General features: G+C 31.5%; 1 protein-coding gene across 1 annotated transcript in view; it reads right to left on the minus strand.

The window, feature by feature from the left end:
• LOC145268362 (eIF-2-alpha kinase GCN2-like) overlaps nt 1-20106 on the minus strand; it is a 217889-nt gene that overhangs the window by 120631 nt on the left and 77152 nt on the right. The window contains exons 10-11 of the mRNA XM_080123893.1: nt 17029-17118; nt 5549-5672 (exon numbers count right to left, since the gene is read on the minus strand). Of these exons, the coding sequence (XP_079980019.1) occupies nt 5549-5672; nt 17029-17118 (214 nt within the window). The remainder of the gene's footprint in view (nt 1-5548; nt 5673-17028; nt 17119-20106) is intronic.

Genomic DNA, 20106 nt, shown 5'->3' on the forward strand with positions numbered 1-20106 from the left:
CTGATACTATAGACGACACATCCTTTTTAAACATGGAACGCAGAGGTAGATCCGATATAAATGTACAGAAGTTATCCCAGTCAACTTTAGTGTATCAATATACTGTGCGATGGAGAGGTACGTCTGGAAACTTGTTACATTTCATTTTTATCTTAACTGATACAACAGAGTGGTTGGAAGATCCAAGAGGAAACAGAACAGAAACTGAACATAGTTCAGGGCAAGTTGTGAGAAAAACGTCTAGTAGACTCGCATACTGGCCGTCATTGTTGGGCACACGGGTGGGTTCGTGAACAATCTGAGTGAGGTCATAAGCAATGGAGAAATCATGACAGAACCTTCCCTCATCATCATATTCCCATGGCGATCTTGGGGGTCAGATTTAGAAGTTAAGTTAGAGTATCCTTTAATTGCAAACTCATCTAGGAAAATAGCCTGTCCAATGCCAATTTTGCTTAAAAATAAAAGGTCTGGTTTAGTCTTCTGTAATTGGGTTTCAAGCTCTGGAAGGTTAGAATGTAGACCCCTGATGTTGGAGAAGGAGACATGGTAGCGGGGGTCTATGTTGGAAGTTGGAGATCCGGGTTTAATCGTGTATTTTTTCTTGAAACTTATCATGATGGAATTTTGGAATTTATGAACTAGGTCGTCAGACTTGCTTAGAGCAGGACAGAGAGGGAAAACTAAGAGAGAAAAAGAAACGAAGAAATAAATTTTTTTTTGTAGAACATGATAAGGTAAAACTGTAACAATTACCCACTAATATGGCATTGAGAGGCCCCACCAGAAGCTACTGCATGGTCCAGAATCCATTCACCAAATGGCAATACAGCAGTCCCAATACTTTGCACCTGCTAATAGGGCAGCCTCCTTAGTGGTTAATCCAAGGTTCGGGTCCCTGACTATCAGGCGGATAACGTCAGCCCAGATAAAACGTTTACCTCCAGCACCCTTACTAGTGACATGGCTACAAGGATAGACATAGAAACAGAAAATTTCCCCCATCTCTGCCGACTGTTCACGCAAAATACTGCCAACCTATAATACAGCTTTTTCTTCTCCCTTTGTCAGAAAAATCACTCATTAAAAACTGAGAACTGAGGGACAAAAAAGAGAAGCAAGAGTAACGGGAGCTGCCGATAACGTATCCACAATGCGTTTTCTACTCTCCATTAAAAAAAATTAAGTATTGTACTTAATAAAAGATGTATCAAACTTTAAAATTTACAACTATATTTTCTTTAATTGCAGATTTGGCAACTATCAATTGTTTTCAGTGCAGCTTGGTTTGGCAATTCATCATGAAGAGACTAACACCCAAGCAGCATTTGCAAATTTATTTTATTTACATTTGGTGAACAAATAATTTCATAAAATGGACCTAATTCGTGCAATTTAACTCTATTAGATTATTTTCTTTGGGGATATGTAAAGTTCTATGTCTACGCGGATGAACCAGGCACAATAGAACACTTGCAAGATGACATTTGCTGAAATGTAGCCTAATTTAATGCATAGAGTGTGTGAAAATTGGACCTCTAGATTACACTATATACGAGCAAACTGCTGGGGCCATACACCCAAAATTGTATCTAAATGATAAATGTCAAAAATTAATCTTTGAAATAAACTACAATGAAAAATATTTTCTATGATTTATTTTAATTCAAAGTTTGACGCACGTAAAAATAAAAAAAAATTATATTTAAAGTAATTTTTTTTTAAATTATGTTAATTAATGGTGAAAATAAATTTTTGGAATAAGCCACATATTTATATAATAAAAATATTTTTCTGTGATAGATTTTAATTTAAAGGTTGATGCTTATAAAAAACGAAAATTGTATTGAAATTTATTTTTAAAAAAACATTTTAAGTAATGCCAAAAATTAATCTTTGGAATAAGCCATATATTTGTAAAATAAAAATATTTTTCTGTGATAGATTTTAATTTAAAGGTTGATGCTTATAAAAAAAAAAAAAAAAAAAAAAAATTGTATTTAAATTTATTTAAAAAAATATTATTTTAAGTAATGCCAAAAATTAATCTTTGGAATAAGCCATATATTTGTAAAATAAAAATATTTTTCTGATATATTTTAATTTAAAGGTCGATGCTTTTAAAATAAAAAAATATGATACTCGTGCAGATTTTGAACCAGACATAATTAAGTGTCTGCCGTTATGCAGAGCGTCACCAATGATCAAATCTTAACAGCAATACAAAATAGAAAAATAGTAAAATAAATGGAAATTGTAGAAATTAAAAAAAAAAAAAAAAAAAAAGACCTACCCTAACTTTGTTTTAATATTCATTTAATGTTACATGGTGAACATATATTTTATGCAGGGAGGTCGGTGTACTATAATTACTTTTGTTTTGTATTTTTTATTTTCATTTTTGAGATAAAGTCTAGCAAACAAAAGTGTTGTTTTTTTTTCAAAACAAGTTATGTGTTTTTTCGTCTTTGAGAAATTTTTAAAAAGGTTCCAATAAACAAAAAAAAAATTTTTATTCTCAAGTATTTTTGTATTTTTTTCAAAATATTTTTTTTTGGAACTTTTTTATCAAGAAAATTTTTAGAAAAGGTTTATTCTTCTCAAACCACATCAATTGTTTATGAAGCCTCTTTTTGCAATGATGCATTTAACGCCATATGTAATGCAGTTCTTGTGAGGGATGCAATTGATTTCTTATTTTGACAAAAAAAGCAAAAAAAAAAAAACTACTTCTTTGTCCAACATTAATAAATTCATAGTATTGTTGCTTTCCATGTATCATTTAGTTTTTATTTTATTTATTTACTAGCGAGGATACCCGGCGTTTCCCGGGTATTTGTAGGTGTGTGTGTTGGGGGGGGGGGGGTAAATCAGAACAAAAAGAAAACTTAACGATAGCAATTTAAAAAAAAAAAAAAATGATTGGGGGTTGGTGGCATGTGGGCTTGAACCCGGAGTCTTCAGGCCTATAGACTGAGCCTGAACACCTGCGCTACGGTGACAATGTTAATGTAAGAACGATTAAAGTGAGTCAAGTCAAAGAGGTTTGATTGACAGGTGGCCGCTTAATGAGGTAATCGCGGGAGCGTTACGATGACGGGGCACTTTTTTGGCGTTTGTTTACTGCGGGACCATTTTTTCATTTACTGCAGGGCAGTTTGAGCTCCCCATTGAAAAGGGATTGTCCAAATTAAATAGCAATTGTCTGATATAAAGAAAAAAAAACACATTGATCAAAGCTGATTGCGGACATACAGCAAAAGCGAACATACATACACACATTTTCGCTTTTATAATATATATATATAGATTTTCTGTTCTAGTATTTATCTGAAAGTTGTCCGCTTGTTGCCGCACATTGTGATTGGCTGATCGGCATCTTACATCAGGCAAACCTGAGTGGTTGACATCATGTTCGTGGCAAAGCTGAGTGGATGCTTACTTACATGCAGTTTTTTTTTTTTTTTTTTTTTTTTTTTAAACATTTTCACCCCAAACAAGGCATATTGCCACTTTGATGTAGGGGGTTACTCTCAGGGACCTAAGTAGGGAGTTTAGCAGCAAGATATCTGTTCGCATTCCACAGTTCAAAATTTGGAGAAGTATTAAAAAAAATCAAAAAAACAACCTATACCAGCATATAAGACAGACGTGGAACTGAATATGATGTATAATTTTCAAAATTTGAAATTAGTTTTGGAGTAAAGGTAAAAAAAAAATTTTTTTATAAAATGATGTAACATAGTGTATGTACATGTGGTAAAATATCAGCAGCAGCAAAGGATGGCTAGCTTGCAAAGAGATTAGCAGCAGCAGCAGCTAAAAAACGTGAATATAAAAATTATGAAGTATGCGCACGAAGAAAAAGGAGAAAAATGCACCACGTGTTCGGTCCAAAGACAAAGTCGATACCAAAGAAAATGAATGTGTAAAATCGAAGGTGAGAAATGGCTGACTACAGCTGGTGTTAGATCAGAGAAGAAAAGTGTATACCAGGCGAGATGGATGCTGGTGAGTGACGTAAGTGGTGCCAATACAGTTATAACGGTAATAAAAGACTTTTGTTAAAAAAGAAAAAAAAATGCCAACCCAAATTTTTATTTATTTCTCTCCAGTTTTATTTTAATGAATTACTAAAATAAAGTTTAACGGCCACATTACAACAACACCTAACCAGGTAATCTATATCTATATATATAAAAGCGAAAATGTAGGTTCGCTTTTTGTGTATGTCCAAGAAAGGCTTTTTTCAGAGAAGCGATCGGTCGCCTAACAACTTTTTAAAACTTTTTATATCACATGTAAATTGTAATATCTCAGATTTAACAACGGAGCTCGCCTGTCTATTTAATTTGCTCGACTTCGGGAAGATAAATATTCAACATTTGTCGCTCACCGTATGTGGGTTAGTCTTTTTCCTATAACATCTTGGGAAAATAAAAATTTTAAAAAAGCGTTCCCGCAGTAAATGAAATACTATCCCGCAGTCAAACTTGACCTCATTAAGTCATTAAAATGTGCACCTGCCAAATCCAAGTAATTAAATAAATTCAAACGTGTTTCCGTTAGCATCTCGCGGTGGCCCAATGGTTAAAACCATCGCACTCTTTTTTTTTCACACTTTAATTTACAACTTTGCCTCAACGGTTCGGGTTCGATCCTCATACTTACCTACCAAAACTATTTTTTAAAATTCCTCCCCCTCCCCGAAGTTTTCACACATACCTCCAAACACTCTGGCAACGCCGGGTACCCCTCGCTAGTATATATATAGTATATATATAATATGGCAAAATGGGCACGCATTTATGTATGTCCATCTTTTTGCGTCGGGTTTCTTGCATCGGTAAGATTCCTGGAGAAGTTTTTGCATACTTCCTAAATCATAATATCTCAGATTCGCAAACGGATATTGTCTCTATTTTTTTTTTGTTGATTGAGTTTAAAAAAATTCCCTGTGTCCCATCATGTTGGCTGTTTGTCTTTTTTGTATAAAGCGAAACTATTCGAACGCAAACAACAGCTCGACGGCCTGGTGGCTGGCACTCCACCAAAATGAGATTAGTTCTCGGTCAATAAAAGGGGGAACCTTTTCTATACTGAGAAAATTTTGTTTTAAGCAAATTGTGTCACATTTTGTTTTCATGGGAAAACAAATGAATACAAACAGAAAGCGCCAAGCTTACCTGGCCCTCGGCCAGTTTTAAAAGCAACATTCATTAATTACCAACTCATTGAATTCAATATCCCCTTTGGCCTAATGGTTAGTGAGGAAGACTAATTACCCTACGTTTTTGAGTTCGATCCCACCTCTCTATCTTTTTATTTAAAAAAAATGTTTTTTTTCAATTCACTATCGTCTTTGGCCTAATGGTTAGTGTGGAAAACTAATCACCCACCTCTCCCTTTATCTTATTTTTTATTTCAACCATGTGGAAGCCATTCTTAACATCACTTCCTCCTTGTGCCAATGCCCTCCACTTGGGCAATGCCAGGTACTCCCGCTAGTAATAAATAATAAATAAATTTAAAAAAAAAAAATCCTCACTTCTTTTACTGCACCATCAATTTGTAAATCATCATCATCATCCTCTTCCTCCTCCTCCTCTTCTTCTTCCTCCTCATCTTTAACATCATCATCATCATCATCTTGAAAATGTATGAATCGGGATCTGGCAAAAAAAAAAAAAAAAAAAAATTATTTTTAGTTAAATCAAAAGAAATGCAATTGTCCACATTTTTATTGATTAAAAAAAAAGAAACATTTTGTATTAATAAAAAAAAGTTGAATTTGCATTTACATATATTGTATTAATTAGGGAGCATCTGCTTATTCCACTTATATATATCTTAATTTGCTTCAGTTTGTGTTTATCCATATTGCCTTCTATTGATTACATTGCTTATAGTCAGCTTTCGCCAAACTTTTACAAGAAACACTAGACTAGCTGAAAATATTATCAATAATTTTCCCCACTCCTTATCTGTACCTAAACCTAAACATAGATTCCATGATCAAAGCTTCTTTCTTAGAACTGCACGCCTGTGGAATTGTCTTCCGTTTTCCTGCTTTCCAGCTTTCTATAATATGGTTGTCTTCAACGTGAACAAATTTCTGATGAGCCGTTCCACTTAAGTTAACAAATTTACCGAACTTCTATTACTATCGATTACTATATTATCCTTTTGACTACTCTACACTCTTTAACCCTTATCCTTGAGTGGCCTATCGGCCTTGATAAGTGGTGACGTTTATGTAAAAAAAAAAAAACTTCCTAACTTCCGGTGTGACTACTACCAGAAGCGGTCACACACACAGTTGGTTATCATTCATAACAAGCCAATAACGTTTTCGCTTTCTGAATGACAGTTTCCGAATTAGTGACGGTATGCGAGGTGGGGTTGATGTGTCTGCTCATATTCACTCTCTCTCTCTTATGTACCATTAACATTCCAACATGCATCGTCTTGAAATGTGGGTCAATCTCACTGATCCAATCTCCGGGGATTCTACATTCTCCATTTTGACTTCTTTTATGTCATTTCCAGGCATCTGTATCCAGGCTTCTGACCGACTTTTCTTTTAATGTCATTTCTGAGGATCTGGATTATCCAATACTATATCTCTCCTGTGCATGTACTCTTTTTTTTTTTATTACGTTTTTTCCAATTGTTTTTTTTTGTTTGTTTGTTTAATAATCATTGAAAAGTTTTTTTCAGTTTTATTTTAATTAAGAATTATTGAAATTTGTTTTGTTTTTTTTCCAAGAATTATTAAAAACACTTTTTGCATTCTTTTTTTTTAAGAAACACCTTTTAAAATCTTTTAAAACTATTTTAGGAATATTATGTATTGGATATGATTTTTTATAATGTTTGAAATTTTGTTATTTTGATTTCAATAATTTCATTTATTATTTTGATTTCAATAATGTTAACGTACTTTTATTTTTAAAATTTAAAAAAAAAACATTTTTATAATCTCATAAAACGTATATTTCTTCTAGAATTTCAAATAAAATAAAAACTTATTTTTTATTTTGTTATTAAAAATGCAAATAAAGACCAGCTGTGTTATTTTTATCTGTATAACTTTGTTAATTTTTATCGTATAATTTTTAAATAATGTCCTTTTCTTATATTTTAATTCAATAAATCACATCACAATAGAAATACTTAAGAACAATAAAATTGAAGGAACTGATTTGCCTTGTCACTGCTTCCAGTAGCAGTCATGCCAGAAGTTAGGAAGAACTATAAACATAACGTCTACTGATTAAAAAAACAAAAAAACAAGGAACATATTATTGTATCATAGCATTATATTAGCATGCCAAGGGCAATGCCAAGGTGTGCTAGTCAACAATTATTATAGTTATTCATGCCAAAAGTTGTCAGCTAAAATATCTTTTAAAATAATCCAAATATTTAGAATAAATATTTATTTACATTAATTTAGGAATGTTAACTTAGAAATGCTATCGTAACAATTTAGTTGACAACTTAGAAATAATGACATGTAAAAACATCAGGTGACTATCTTAGTGATGTATACTAATGACATAACAAGAGAGCTTGAAAGACGTGTATCAGTTAAGAGTTGGCAATCAGACACAGCAAATGCAGTCGGTAATCAGAGAGAAAAAGATGTTCGTGGACAGCAATGACTCAAAGTAGGGGAAAATGTTGATAGTAGAAAGCTCGGATCAGTGTTACAGCTTTTGAATATGAAATAAAGTTGCAGTAAGGACCACAAGACTTTGAGTTGTACGAATCTTCTTTTGCAGCTTTTCTGAGGATCCATCAAAATAAGACCAAAGATGTTCCCGATTGGCCAGATGTTGAAACCCCAAATAAGTGTTATTTGTTCTTTGTGTTGTAAATGTATTTATGTAAATTATTGTCCTGTCATAAACTGTATTTAAATGAACAGGAACATGCAACAAACTTTAAATTAGACGATTACAATGCTAGATGGTCATAGATGAACATATGTATATACACACATCATATAGAGGATTGTGACACATATATATATATATATATATATAGCCTTGTAGGGGATGTCCTTTTCTCTTCCTGCAACCTCTTTCTCACAGAAGAGATGTTGCGAGTTTGTCTCTGCTTTATCGTTATTTTCTTGGCAAGTGCTCGGATGAGCTCCATTCTATGATCCCCCCTCACCAAACTTTCACAAGAAACACTCGTCTAGCAAAATACACTACCACTAGTTTCCCCCACTCTTTATCTGTGCCTAAACCTAAATGTAGATTCCATGAGCAAAACTTCTTTCTTAGAACTGCATGCCTATGGAATTGTCTTCCGTTTTCCTGCTTTCCGGCTGACTACAATATGGTTGTGTTCAAGTCTAACATAAACAAGTTTTTGATGAGCCATTCCATATAAGTTAACAAATTTACTGAATCTCCATTACTAACTGTTACTATATTGTCCAGTTTCTACTGCACACTCTTTAACCCTTATCCTCGAGTGGCCTCTTGGCCTTGATAAGTGGTGATGCCTATGCAAAAAAAAGGAATATATATATAACTACTTCATTTACTCACAATAAAATTAATACACGAAAGTATAGATTTATGCGTAAACTTTAAGTATTTACTTCAAAAGTGCTCAATACGTAGGTAGAGCTAGTTAGTAATTTATAAAATATATATGGCGATTAAGCTACACTGAATATTATGCCTGAAGAATCCTAGAGTGGATGAAACACCAAATATTCAGTGTAGCTTAATCGCCATATATATTTTATAAATTACTATATATATATATATATATATATATATATATATATATATATATATATATATATATATACACAGGCTACACAACAGTATAATTAAAGGAAGCTGACTATAACCATTACATTTAATGATTAAAAAAACAAAAACATTTATATTGTATTAATAAAAGTAAGTGTGCATAACTTATTCCACGTTAATTTGCTTCAGTTTGTGTTGATCCGTTACACCTCTGCATTGTATTGCTTTCTAATAATCTATACATCTATAAAAATGAGAATGTGTGTGTGTGTGTGTGATGACACTTCTCAACCTATATACTCAACGAATTTTTAATCTACAGATTTGAAATTTGGTATATAGGTTATTCAGACATGTGGAAAACTTTTTAATCAGTTTTAATTCGAGAAAAAGGGCTGCTAAGGAGTCAAAATTAGCAAATTGGTATTTGGGGGGGTAGAGGTCATTGGATTTTTATCTGTTTGTCAACTGTTTCATGACTGCGCATGCATGGTCAAGAAACATAACAGCTTGTTTATGTTAAGAATAAGATTTTTGTAAATGTTGTGTCAAGCTGGTGTAATGGTTATCGTACTTGACTCACTGTCATTAGGTTTTGGTTTCGATCTAAGCTCGAGTTTTTTTTTTTTACTTAGAAGTGAACTGTTTAGAAAAAAACATAATACTCTCATGCAGATGCCTCAGTTTCTGTATTAATTAAAATATATTTATTATTTATGCATATTTTATGACCAGGCAACGGCCTGCTAGTTAAATATATTTAGTTATTAATCTTACATAAAAAGTAAAGTTAGATTTTCCCCTATTTCAAGGCTCGACTTTGTGGCTTAAATGCACTAAACATTGATGTTATTGTTTTTGTTTCCTTTCTCTGTGCAAAACTCAATCATGTTCTACAAAGCCAAAACCAAAAACAACAAATCTCCTACAAAACAACCAAACCAAACACCATAAATAAAGATTTGAAGATATAAACAATTTGAAGCATGAAACCTTTTACCAAAATAGCTGAACCCTAAAAGGAACAACAAAACCAAACACCACAAATAAATATTTTAAGATATAAAGAACTTGAAGCATAAAAACTTTTATCTAAAATTATTGGATTTTACATTAAATAACTTGAAAAAGGTTGAAATGCCCTAAAACAAAACAAAACCAAATCAAACCATTGAAATGGCTTTAATAACAAAAGCTAAATAAAAACTATTTTCCAAGTGATTCAGGCCAATTATTGGTTTATGTTTGAAAAGAAAAATTTCTCTTTATTTCAATATTTAGCCCTGATCAATATTTTCTATTTATTCATGAACTAGCTTGGGTGCCCGGCGTTGCCCAGGTTTTTATGAGTGTGTGTTGAACAAAAAAAAAAAGTTGTAGCAAGCAGGCTCGAATCTGTGACACGAAGGCAGAAAAAAAATGGAGGTGTATGTAAGCAAACGGAGGTGTGTATGAGCAAAAAAAAGAAAAAAAAAGGAAAATTGCAAGTGCAAAAAAAAAAAAAAAAAAAAGGTAGTAGGCAGGCCCGTACCGTGAAGGAGGAAAAGAAAGTGAAAAAAAAAAAACATGACGCGTTAGCTGTTGCACCCATCACCAAACCGGAAGTGACGTAGGTTTAAATTAAAGCTAGACTTCCGAAAATATCGGCAAAAAAAGCGACCCCCTCCCCATAGAAAAGTACCCAGTGGAGGATAAAGGAATGTTTTTGGCCAATTTTCCAATATTTGTCATCCAAGGGCTCATGAAAATCTTTTGCCTCTGTCGAAAATTTTTGTGAAACATACATACATTCCTACAAACATTTGTGAGATTTATATTACAGATGAAGAAATGGGGAGGAATTTTCATTCACTGGAATGTAATTTTACTCTAGCCATGGCAATTGGGACAAAATTGAATAAGATACACTTTCTTCATAGACACTGGTTTTCAATCATCTTTCAAATGTTTTCATTGGCTTTGAATGATCCATGACACAATCTAGGAAAAAAAACGTACACAAAATCAAGGATTTGATATAAATGATGAAAAGCAATACTAAACTTAGTAAGTAGAGATATGCAATCCTCATCCTCACCCAAAATAATGCAATAGTCTTTCGGTATACAACATTAGTCTAGGATCCCTTGAAAATATTGTTTTTCAAATTTTGTCATAATATTTGTATTATTCGATTCTGCAGGCTATGGTTCTCATTTTGTGTGTTATTTTCACAACATTTCCGTCAATGCAGCCTCCAATCTTCTTTACCTTCAATTGTCGAACTCTGGAATTTGCGCTGAATTTTGAACAGAATCCTTTATTTAATCCACAGTTAAACATGACTGAGTAAAAGTCTTAAGTATTACTCAATTGTATTTTGAGTGTCACTCACACTCAGGGTTGAACCTTCAACTAGTAATACACACGAAAAAATTGAAATGGCTTAAACTATTTAAATAATGGTATACATAGAGAGCTCGATGAGCTAAGAAAAAAATCGTTTCAATTTTAAAAAATCTAATTAAAAATACGGAAGTTATGACTATTTTAGTGTCTTTTATATTCAAATAGACCATATGCATTTTATTACATTTTTCATACAACTTTTTCAGTAAAAATGCTATATCTTTGTTAAAACAAAATAAAGTAATGAAATTTGTTATATAAGTGTATTTTTATGCAAGGAATACAAATATGGCACTGAAAATCCCCAGAAATTAATGGTTTCCAAATAACCTTCAGTAAAAGCACATAAATTCCTTAAAAATGCCCCATGTATTCATTAAAAGAAAAGTTAAAACTCAAAGTTGAATTGCAATGCATTTTATATACAAAAAAAGTGGAAACTAAGTCTAGGACTGTTTAAAAATTAATATATTGCAATATTTCTTTGGACTAGTGGTGATGGGGGGGGATTAAGTGCCCAGTCATAAAATATGCTTAAATATGGTATTTTAATTAGTCTAGATTTCGTTATATTATTACAGAGTTATGATTACAAAAGTAAACAAAAAAAAAGTATTTGGGTGCCATCAGCTAGAATTGAAACTGAAAGCAAAACTGTAGCAATCAAAGCTGGTGATGTTACCACTGTACGAATGTGACATGCATATGAACGGATTAAAAATAAACTAAGATGAATGTACAAAATGTGTAATAATTTTTTTCAATTTTGACCCATTTTTGAACCCTTAAAAATTATTTTAACCGGTTAAAGACCCATAAAAGAACAGTTCATAAAAATCCAATCATTTGAGGCTCCTAGTGCCGTTCTGCGACTTTTAGTTTCGGAAGAGATAGAGTTTGAAAATATGGAGGCAGACAGATAGACAGGCAGGCAGGCATAGTGAGTTTTATAAACTAGATTAAGACCTTCTGCTAAATCGCTTCCACTTGCCTGCCCAAAATATGTGATTCTCCCTTTTTAGGCAATTGCCTATGAACATGCTGAAAAATTTGGCAAAACTAAAAGTTTAAATATATAAATTTAATATAGCTACTTGGACAGTGTTAGTCAAAGGGTTTTTTTTCGAAAAGAGAGGAGAATTCACTTTTAGGAGGTGGGTTTGTTATTTGGACCCAGATGTAAGTGTAGGTAATTTTTATATATATATATATATATATATATATATATATATATATATATATATATATATATATATATATGCGCGTGTGTGTACTAACTTTTCAACTTGAAAAATATCAAAAGAATTTGGAGTACTAACTGCTTTAAAAGGCAAGAATAATCGGGAAATCGGGGATCGTTATACATTAAATTTATATGCGAAACTGATTCCTCTCTACTCTAAATTATTTTTGTTATCATTTTATTCATTTTTCCACAAAGATTTTTAGGGCATTCATGCATAATCACCTAAAAAAGTAGAATCTTAGTTTTTTGGGGGGGATTTATAGCTAGAAAGTTATTTATTACTTAAAGTTTGAAAGTTAAGTATATTTGATAACTAATATTTCTTGAAGGAGCCACTACTTTATAAAAGAACCACAAATTGCAGTAAATGGCTGACAGCCATTGGCTTTCTAAACCATAAGCATTAGGCTATATATAACAGAGCGATCAAGTCAAATTGTACTTTTGCTGAAAAGGGGTTTATAGTTTTGGAGGAGAGATTAATTAAAAATTGCTGCTACCAAAAGAGAAATTAACATAGAATTATCATTAGATAAGTTATAAAACACCATTAATTTATTTATTAGTCGGATTATGAAAAATATTTAGAAAACAAGTTTAGTGTATGTCATGTTAAAATTTATTTTTAAGACAACAAAACCATGAATGGACCAGCTTATTTCATACTTAGACAATCAGTGAGATCGATGGTTTTTTTTTGGTTTTTTTTATTGTTTCCCAAATTTTATGATGAAACAAACATCGTACCGAGCTTTTAAAGACATGGGGGGGGGGTCATAATAAAAAAAAAAAGTTACCAATAGTTTTTCATTATTTTATTTGCTCAAAACTCTTGAAATATACCAGAAAGGTTATTGTTTATCAAAGCATGTGAAACGATATTTGTAAAAATATTTGTAACGTGGCCATTATGTTCAAACCATGCTTGTTACAGTTCAAACCTCCCCTGAACCCTCATGCCATCTGGTACTGTCAAAAAAGAATAAACAAACAAAAATAAATAAATCCGAATCAACTTTTCTTTACGTTTTTGCAAAAATGCATTCATCACCATTACTTTCCAAACAAACGTGAACCTGGATTCTTATGTATTTGTTTCTTTCCAGGTTTATTTTTATGAATTACTAAAGCAAAGTAGCTGGAAATGTCTAATAGCTGGAAATGTCTTCTCAATTATTAAATCATTTCTCTCTGATAGGTTCATAAGAGTAGTGGTTGATGGGCAGAAATCAGAAGCTCTTAGTATTAATGCTGGAGTCCCTCAGGGGTCCATCCTAGGCTCAACTCTCTTCTTGATCTATATTAATGATCTTCCAAATCACATCCTTACAGCATTTGTAGACATTTATGCTGATGACACTACTATCTATGGTAGCACATCTAAGACTGTAAACGACCAAGTTCTCTCTGATTCTCTCTCCTCTGATCTTGAGCAAGTGGTACAAGAGGGAAAGAGGTGGCTTGTTCCTTTTAATGCATCTAAAACTAAGCTTTTCTCTTTACATCATCAACATTCTGATCCACATCTGGCATCAATTGAAATGAATGGCTCTCGTCTTGAGGCCTCATGTTTTGACAAGCTTCTGGGCTTGATCTTCCCTCCCGATTTTAAATGGAACACATACATTACATCCGTTGCCAAGGCAGCTGGAAAAATGGTGGGACCATTCTATCGATCCAGTAGATATCTTACTGCTGATGCAATTCTCTATCTATATAAGAGCCAGGTACGTCCAAGGATGGAGTACTGTTGCCACATCTGGGCAGGAGCTGCTAGAAAGGACTTATCCTGCCTTGATAGAGTTCAAAATAGACTTCATAGCCTTGTGGGGGGATGTCCTTTTCTCTTCACTGCAACCTCTTTCTCACAGAAGAGACGTTGTGAGTGTCTCTGCTTTATCGTTATTTTCATGGCAGGTGCTCGGCTGAGCTCCATTCTATGGTCCCCCCCCTCGCCAAACTTTCACAAGAAACACCCGTCTAGCAGAAAACACTATCACTAGTTTCCTCCACTCTTTATCTGTGCCTAAACCTAAGAGTAGATTCCATGAGCAAAGCTTCATTCTAAGAACTGCACGCCTATGCAATTGTCTTCCATTTTTCTGCTTTCCAGCTGACTACAATATGGTTGTCTTCAAGTCTAACGTAAACAAGTTTTTAATGAGCCGTTCCATATAAGTTAACAAATTTACCGAATCTCCATTACTAACGGTTACTATATTGTCCAATTTCTACGGTACACTCTTTAACCCTTATCCTCGAGTGGCCTCTTGGCCTTGATAAGTGGTGATACCCATGTAAAAAAAAAAAAAAAAGAAAAGAAATGTAGCGCCACTTAACGTTACAATACTACAAAGAAAAAAAAATTGACTCTTTTACTGTAAAAAAAAAAAAAAATTGTGATAGCTAAATATTAAATAAATAATTAAACAAATATATTTCTTGTTTTTTCTAACTGTTCATTTTGTCTGCCATGAGATTAACAAAACTCTGCCATCTCAACACCAGCTTAAAAGGTCTCTTGCTGCCACTGCAGGGCCACATGTCCATCTCATCTGGTTATGTTTTCCTTTTTGTATCACATGCAGGCCATAGCCAGCCATTTTTCGTCGTTGCCTTAGCACATTCATCTTTTTCGAAGTACACTTTGCTTCTCCCCAACCACTTGGAGTCTCTTTCTTTTTCTTGTCACACAAACCCACACACACTTTCAAATTTGCATTTGTGCTTTTTCGTCTTTTTTTTTTTTTTTTTTTTTTTTTACAAAGGAATCACCACTTATCAGGGCTCAGAGGCCACTCAAGGATAAGGGTTAAAGAGTGTACAGTAGTCAAAAGGACAATATAGTAATCGTTAGAAGTGTAAATTTGGTAAATTGGATCACTTAAGGGGAATGGCTAATCAAGAACTTGTTTACATTGGACTTGAAGATGGCCATATTGTAGTCAGCTGGAAAGCAGGTAAATAGAAGAGAGTACCATAAGTGTGCAGTTCTTAGAAAGAAGCTTTGTTCATGGAATCTACATTTAGGTTTAGGTACAGATAAAGAGTGGGGGGAATTATTGATAGTGTTTTCAGCCAAACGAGTGTTTCTCATGAATATTTGGCGAGAAGGGACCATAGATAGTAGCTCAGACCAGCACTTGCCATGAAAATAATGATAAAACAGAGACAGATTTGCAGCGTCTTTTCTGTGAGAAAAGGTTGCAGGGAAGAGAAAAGGGCATCCCCCAATAGGCTATGAAGTCTATTCAGAACTCTGTCAAGGCAGGATAATGTCTTCCTAGCAGCTAATATCTTCGCAAGCCTACAGCTCCACACATATTTCTTTGACTTAAAACGTCCATCTTTTTTGACGCGCACTTTGCTTCTCCCCAACCACTTAGAGTCCTTTTTCCTTTTTCTTGTCACACAAACCCATGCACACTTTCTAATTTGCATATGTGCTTTTTTGGCTAGCGCTGCTAATATCTTCGCAAGCCAGTTATCCTACAGCTCCTATTGATATTTTCCCCCACACGCTCTGTTGCATATTCATTTCTGAACAAAATAGTGGCATTTTGAGGATCTGAAGTGTCTTGGTTTTTAAAATGTGACTACTTTAGTAAAACTACCTTGAAATCTGAAATCATCCAAAGCGTTTTATGGTTGACGAGTATTGCTATTCCAACCTCCAGAAATTTACAACTGAAGTCCCCATACTTCTAAAAAGCAAGGCATTTGTGTATGTATATTATTTTTTGGAGATTTGCATTAGTGTACACATAGATTCGAAAAAGTTGTCAAAAAACAAATATATAACAAATAAATGTTATCAAAGGCAATATAAGTTACTTTTCTACCTAATTGGATATGTTTTTAGTGTTTTTATTTAATGCAGCATGTTTATTCAGCTCGAAAAACAGTGTTTATTGATGTATTGGAAAATTCAAAATGGCACCCGACTCTCTCTCTCTTTGACGCGGTAAGTTTGGGAAAAGTAGTTAAAAATTAAAAAATATATAAAAAATACTGAAAAACCCGCCGAATATATGTCAGTCTATGTCACGGTAACATATATTGAGCGTGTTTCTAAGAGTATTTTGTCTAGTTTTTAATTTTTAACTCCTTTTTCCAAACTTACCGTGTCAAAGAGAGAGTCGGGCGCCATTTTAAATTTTCCAATACATCGGTAAACACTGTATGCTTTTCGAGCTGAATAAACATGTTACATTTAATAAAAACACTAGAAAATTATCCAGTTAGGTAGAAAAGTAACTTATCTTGCGTTTATTTGTTATATATTTGTTTTTTGACAACTTTTTCGAATCTATGTGTACAGTAATACAAACCCTTTTTTTTTTTTTTTTTTTACAAGGGACACACCATTTACTAAGGCCCAGAGGTCACTTGAAGATATAGGTCAATGAGTGCATGATGATCACCAGGACAGCAGTGTAGTAATCATTAGTAGTGGAAATTGAGTATAATTTGATTATTCAAGGGTCCAGTTCAACAAGAATTTGTTTACATTGGCCTTGACGATCATATTGTATGATTTTCATAAGACTGAAGTGTCATCTGTGGTCAGATAGACTAAGAAGCATATGTATGTCATGGTTATCATTCACTTACGTAGAATATGAAGATTCTTCTTCAAAATCATGTTGGCTCCTTATTTCGTCTTGCGACGAATAATCTTCTTCTATCCATGAAGTGTAATATCTTAAAAATACAAGAAAATGAAAATAAAGCGTTACAAGCTGCTATGCATGCAAATCTGACATAGTAACGATACCAAAGTTTTAACTTTGATATTTGATACAAAGGAGAAAAATCTATAACATCAACACAAAAGAGAGAGAGAGAGAGAGAGAGAGAGAGAGAGAGAGAGAGAGAGAGAGAGAGAGAGAGAGAGCAAAAGAGAGTGCCAGAGAGAGAGAGAAAGAGAGAGAGCAAAAGAGAAAGAGAGAGAATGAGAAAGACAGTGTGAGAGAGAGAGAGTGAGAGCAAAAGAGAGAGAGAGAGAGAGCAAGAGAGAGAGAGTGAGTGAGTGAGAGCAAGAGAGAGAGTGAGCGACTGAGAGCAAGAGAGAGAGTGAGCGAGTGAGAGCAAGAGAGAGAGTGAGCGAGTGAGAGCAAGAGAGAGAGTGAGCGAGTGAGAGCAAGAGAGAGAGTGAGCGAGTGAGAGCAAGAGAGAGAGTGAGCGAGTGAGAGCAAGAGAGAGAGTGAGCGAGTGAGAGCAAGAGAGAGAGTGAGCGAGTGAGAGCAAGAGAGAGAGTGAGTGAGAGTGACAGAGCAAGTGAGAGAGAGAAAGTAAGAACAAGCAAAATAGAGAGTGAGAGCAAAGACGAGAGTATGTTAGTATGTGTGAGAGAGTGAGGATAGAAGAAATGAATGGAAAAGAGTTAAAAGTCAGAAAAGGTGGAGGAAAAATCAAAGAGCTGATTGGTAAAAATGAATACAGTATAAAACACACAAAGTCAAAAACAGGACATAAAGACAAAAAAAATTTTTTTTAAATTTATACAATTGTAGTATTGGAAATCCCAGCTTAATTGCTATATAGGTAGTTTTAGAAAAAGAAGTTATATAAGCATATTTTGGGTTTCCCATCAGCGGTTTAGCAGGGTCAGAAAAGGTTGGGTTTGACAGGAGTCAAACTAAAGTTACTTTTTGACGTCCTAAATAGAATGCACCGGAAATTAGGGGTGACACGGGAATTGTGGTTGTAGGCTTCCAGTTAATGACCACATGGGCAAAGAGTGGTTTTGTGCAGCAGAGAATACAGACGGGAGATTTTGGGTCTCCGACAACCAGGGTTCGAGAAATAGGCTTGCCTTGAATAAAAGATTGAAGCTTCAGTCCATCCTGTTGTCATTAATGAATCTGTCTGCAGTAACCACTCCCCAATGAGATGGAGACCAGCGTCAAAGAAGATATCATCCGCTGGCCAAGGCAACCAGGTATGTACGCATTATACATTTGCATATACACGTCTCAAAGACTTCTAAGGCAAAAGAATGGTGTAAGGATAAGAACACACACACATATATAACAGTGAACTGCATGTACATACATAAGAGCATACACACACACACACACACACCCATATATGTAAGAACACAGACTCTTAGTAAAAGTACCCGTAAAAGTAAAAAGAAAACAAAGTAAATGAATTAGTAAAATAAATAAATAATAAATAAATGAATAATAAATAAATAACTAATAAATAAATAAATAATAAATAAATAATAAATAACTAATAAATAAATAATAAATAAATAAATAATAAATAATAAATAAATAATAAATAAATAATAAATAAATAAATGAATAACAAATAAATAAATAATAAATAAATAACTAATAAATAAATAACTAATAAATAAATAAATAATAAATAACTAATAAATAAATAATAAATAAATAACTAATAAATAAATAATAAATAAATAAATAATAAATAAATAATAAATAAATAATAAATAAATAATAAATAACTAATAAATAAATAAATAATAAATAACTAATAAATAAATAATAAATAACTAATAAATAAATAATAAATAACTAATAAATAAATAATAAATAAATAAATAATAAATAAATAAATAATAAATAAATAAATAACAAATAAATAAATAATAAATAAATAACTAATAAATAAATAAATAATAAATAAATAAATAATAAATAAATAAATAATAAATAAATAACAAATAAATAACAAATAAATAAATAAATAATAAATAAATAATAAATAAATAATAAATAAATAATAAATAACTAATAAATAACTAATAAATAACTAATAAATAAATAATAAATAAATAAATAAATAATAAATAACTAATAAATAAATAATAAATAAATAAATAATAAATAAATAATAAATAAATAAATAATAAATAATAAATAAATAATAAATAAATAATAAATAACTAATAAATAAATAATAAATAAATAAATAAATAATAAATAAATAATAAATAAATAAATAATAAATAAATAATAAATAAATAAATAATAAATAAATAAATAATAAATAAATAATAAATAAATAAATAATAAATAATAATAACTAATAAATAAATAAATAAATAATAAATAAATAATAAATAAATAAATAAATAATAAATAACTAATAAATAAATAATAAATAAATAGATAATAAATAAATAAATAATAAATAAATAACTAATAAATAAATAACTAATAAATAAATAACTAATAAATAAATAACAAATAAATAAATAACAAATAAATAAATAATAAATAAATAAATAAATAACAAATAAATAAATAACAAATAAATAAATAACAAATAAATAAATAACAAATAAATAAATAACAAATAAATAAATAACAAATAAATAAATAATAAATAAATAAATAATAAATACATAACTAAATAACTAATAAATAAATAACTAATAAATAAATAACTAATAAATAACTAATAAATAAATAACTAATAAATAAATAAATAATAAATAAATAAATAACAAACAAATAAATAAATAACAAATAAATAAATAACAAATAAATAAATAACAAATAAATAAATTATAAATAAATAAATAATAACAAAGAAATAAATAAATAACAAATAAATAAATAACAAATAAATAAATAACAAATAAATAAATAACAAATATATAAATAACACATAAATAAATAACAAATAAATAAATAATAACAAATAAATAAA

The sequence above is a fragment of the Euprymna scolopes genome, chromosome 43 (genome assembly GCF_053919585.1).
Source record: "Euprymna scolopes isolate OS-2025 chromosome 43, ASM5391958v1, whole genome shotgun sequence".
Classification (NCBI taxonomy): Eukaryota; Metazoa; Mollusca; class Cephalopoda; order Sepiida; family Sepiolidae; genus Euprymna; species Euprymna scolopes.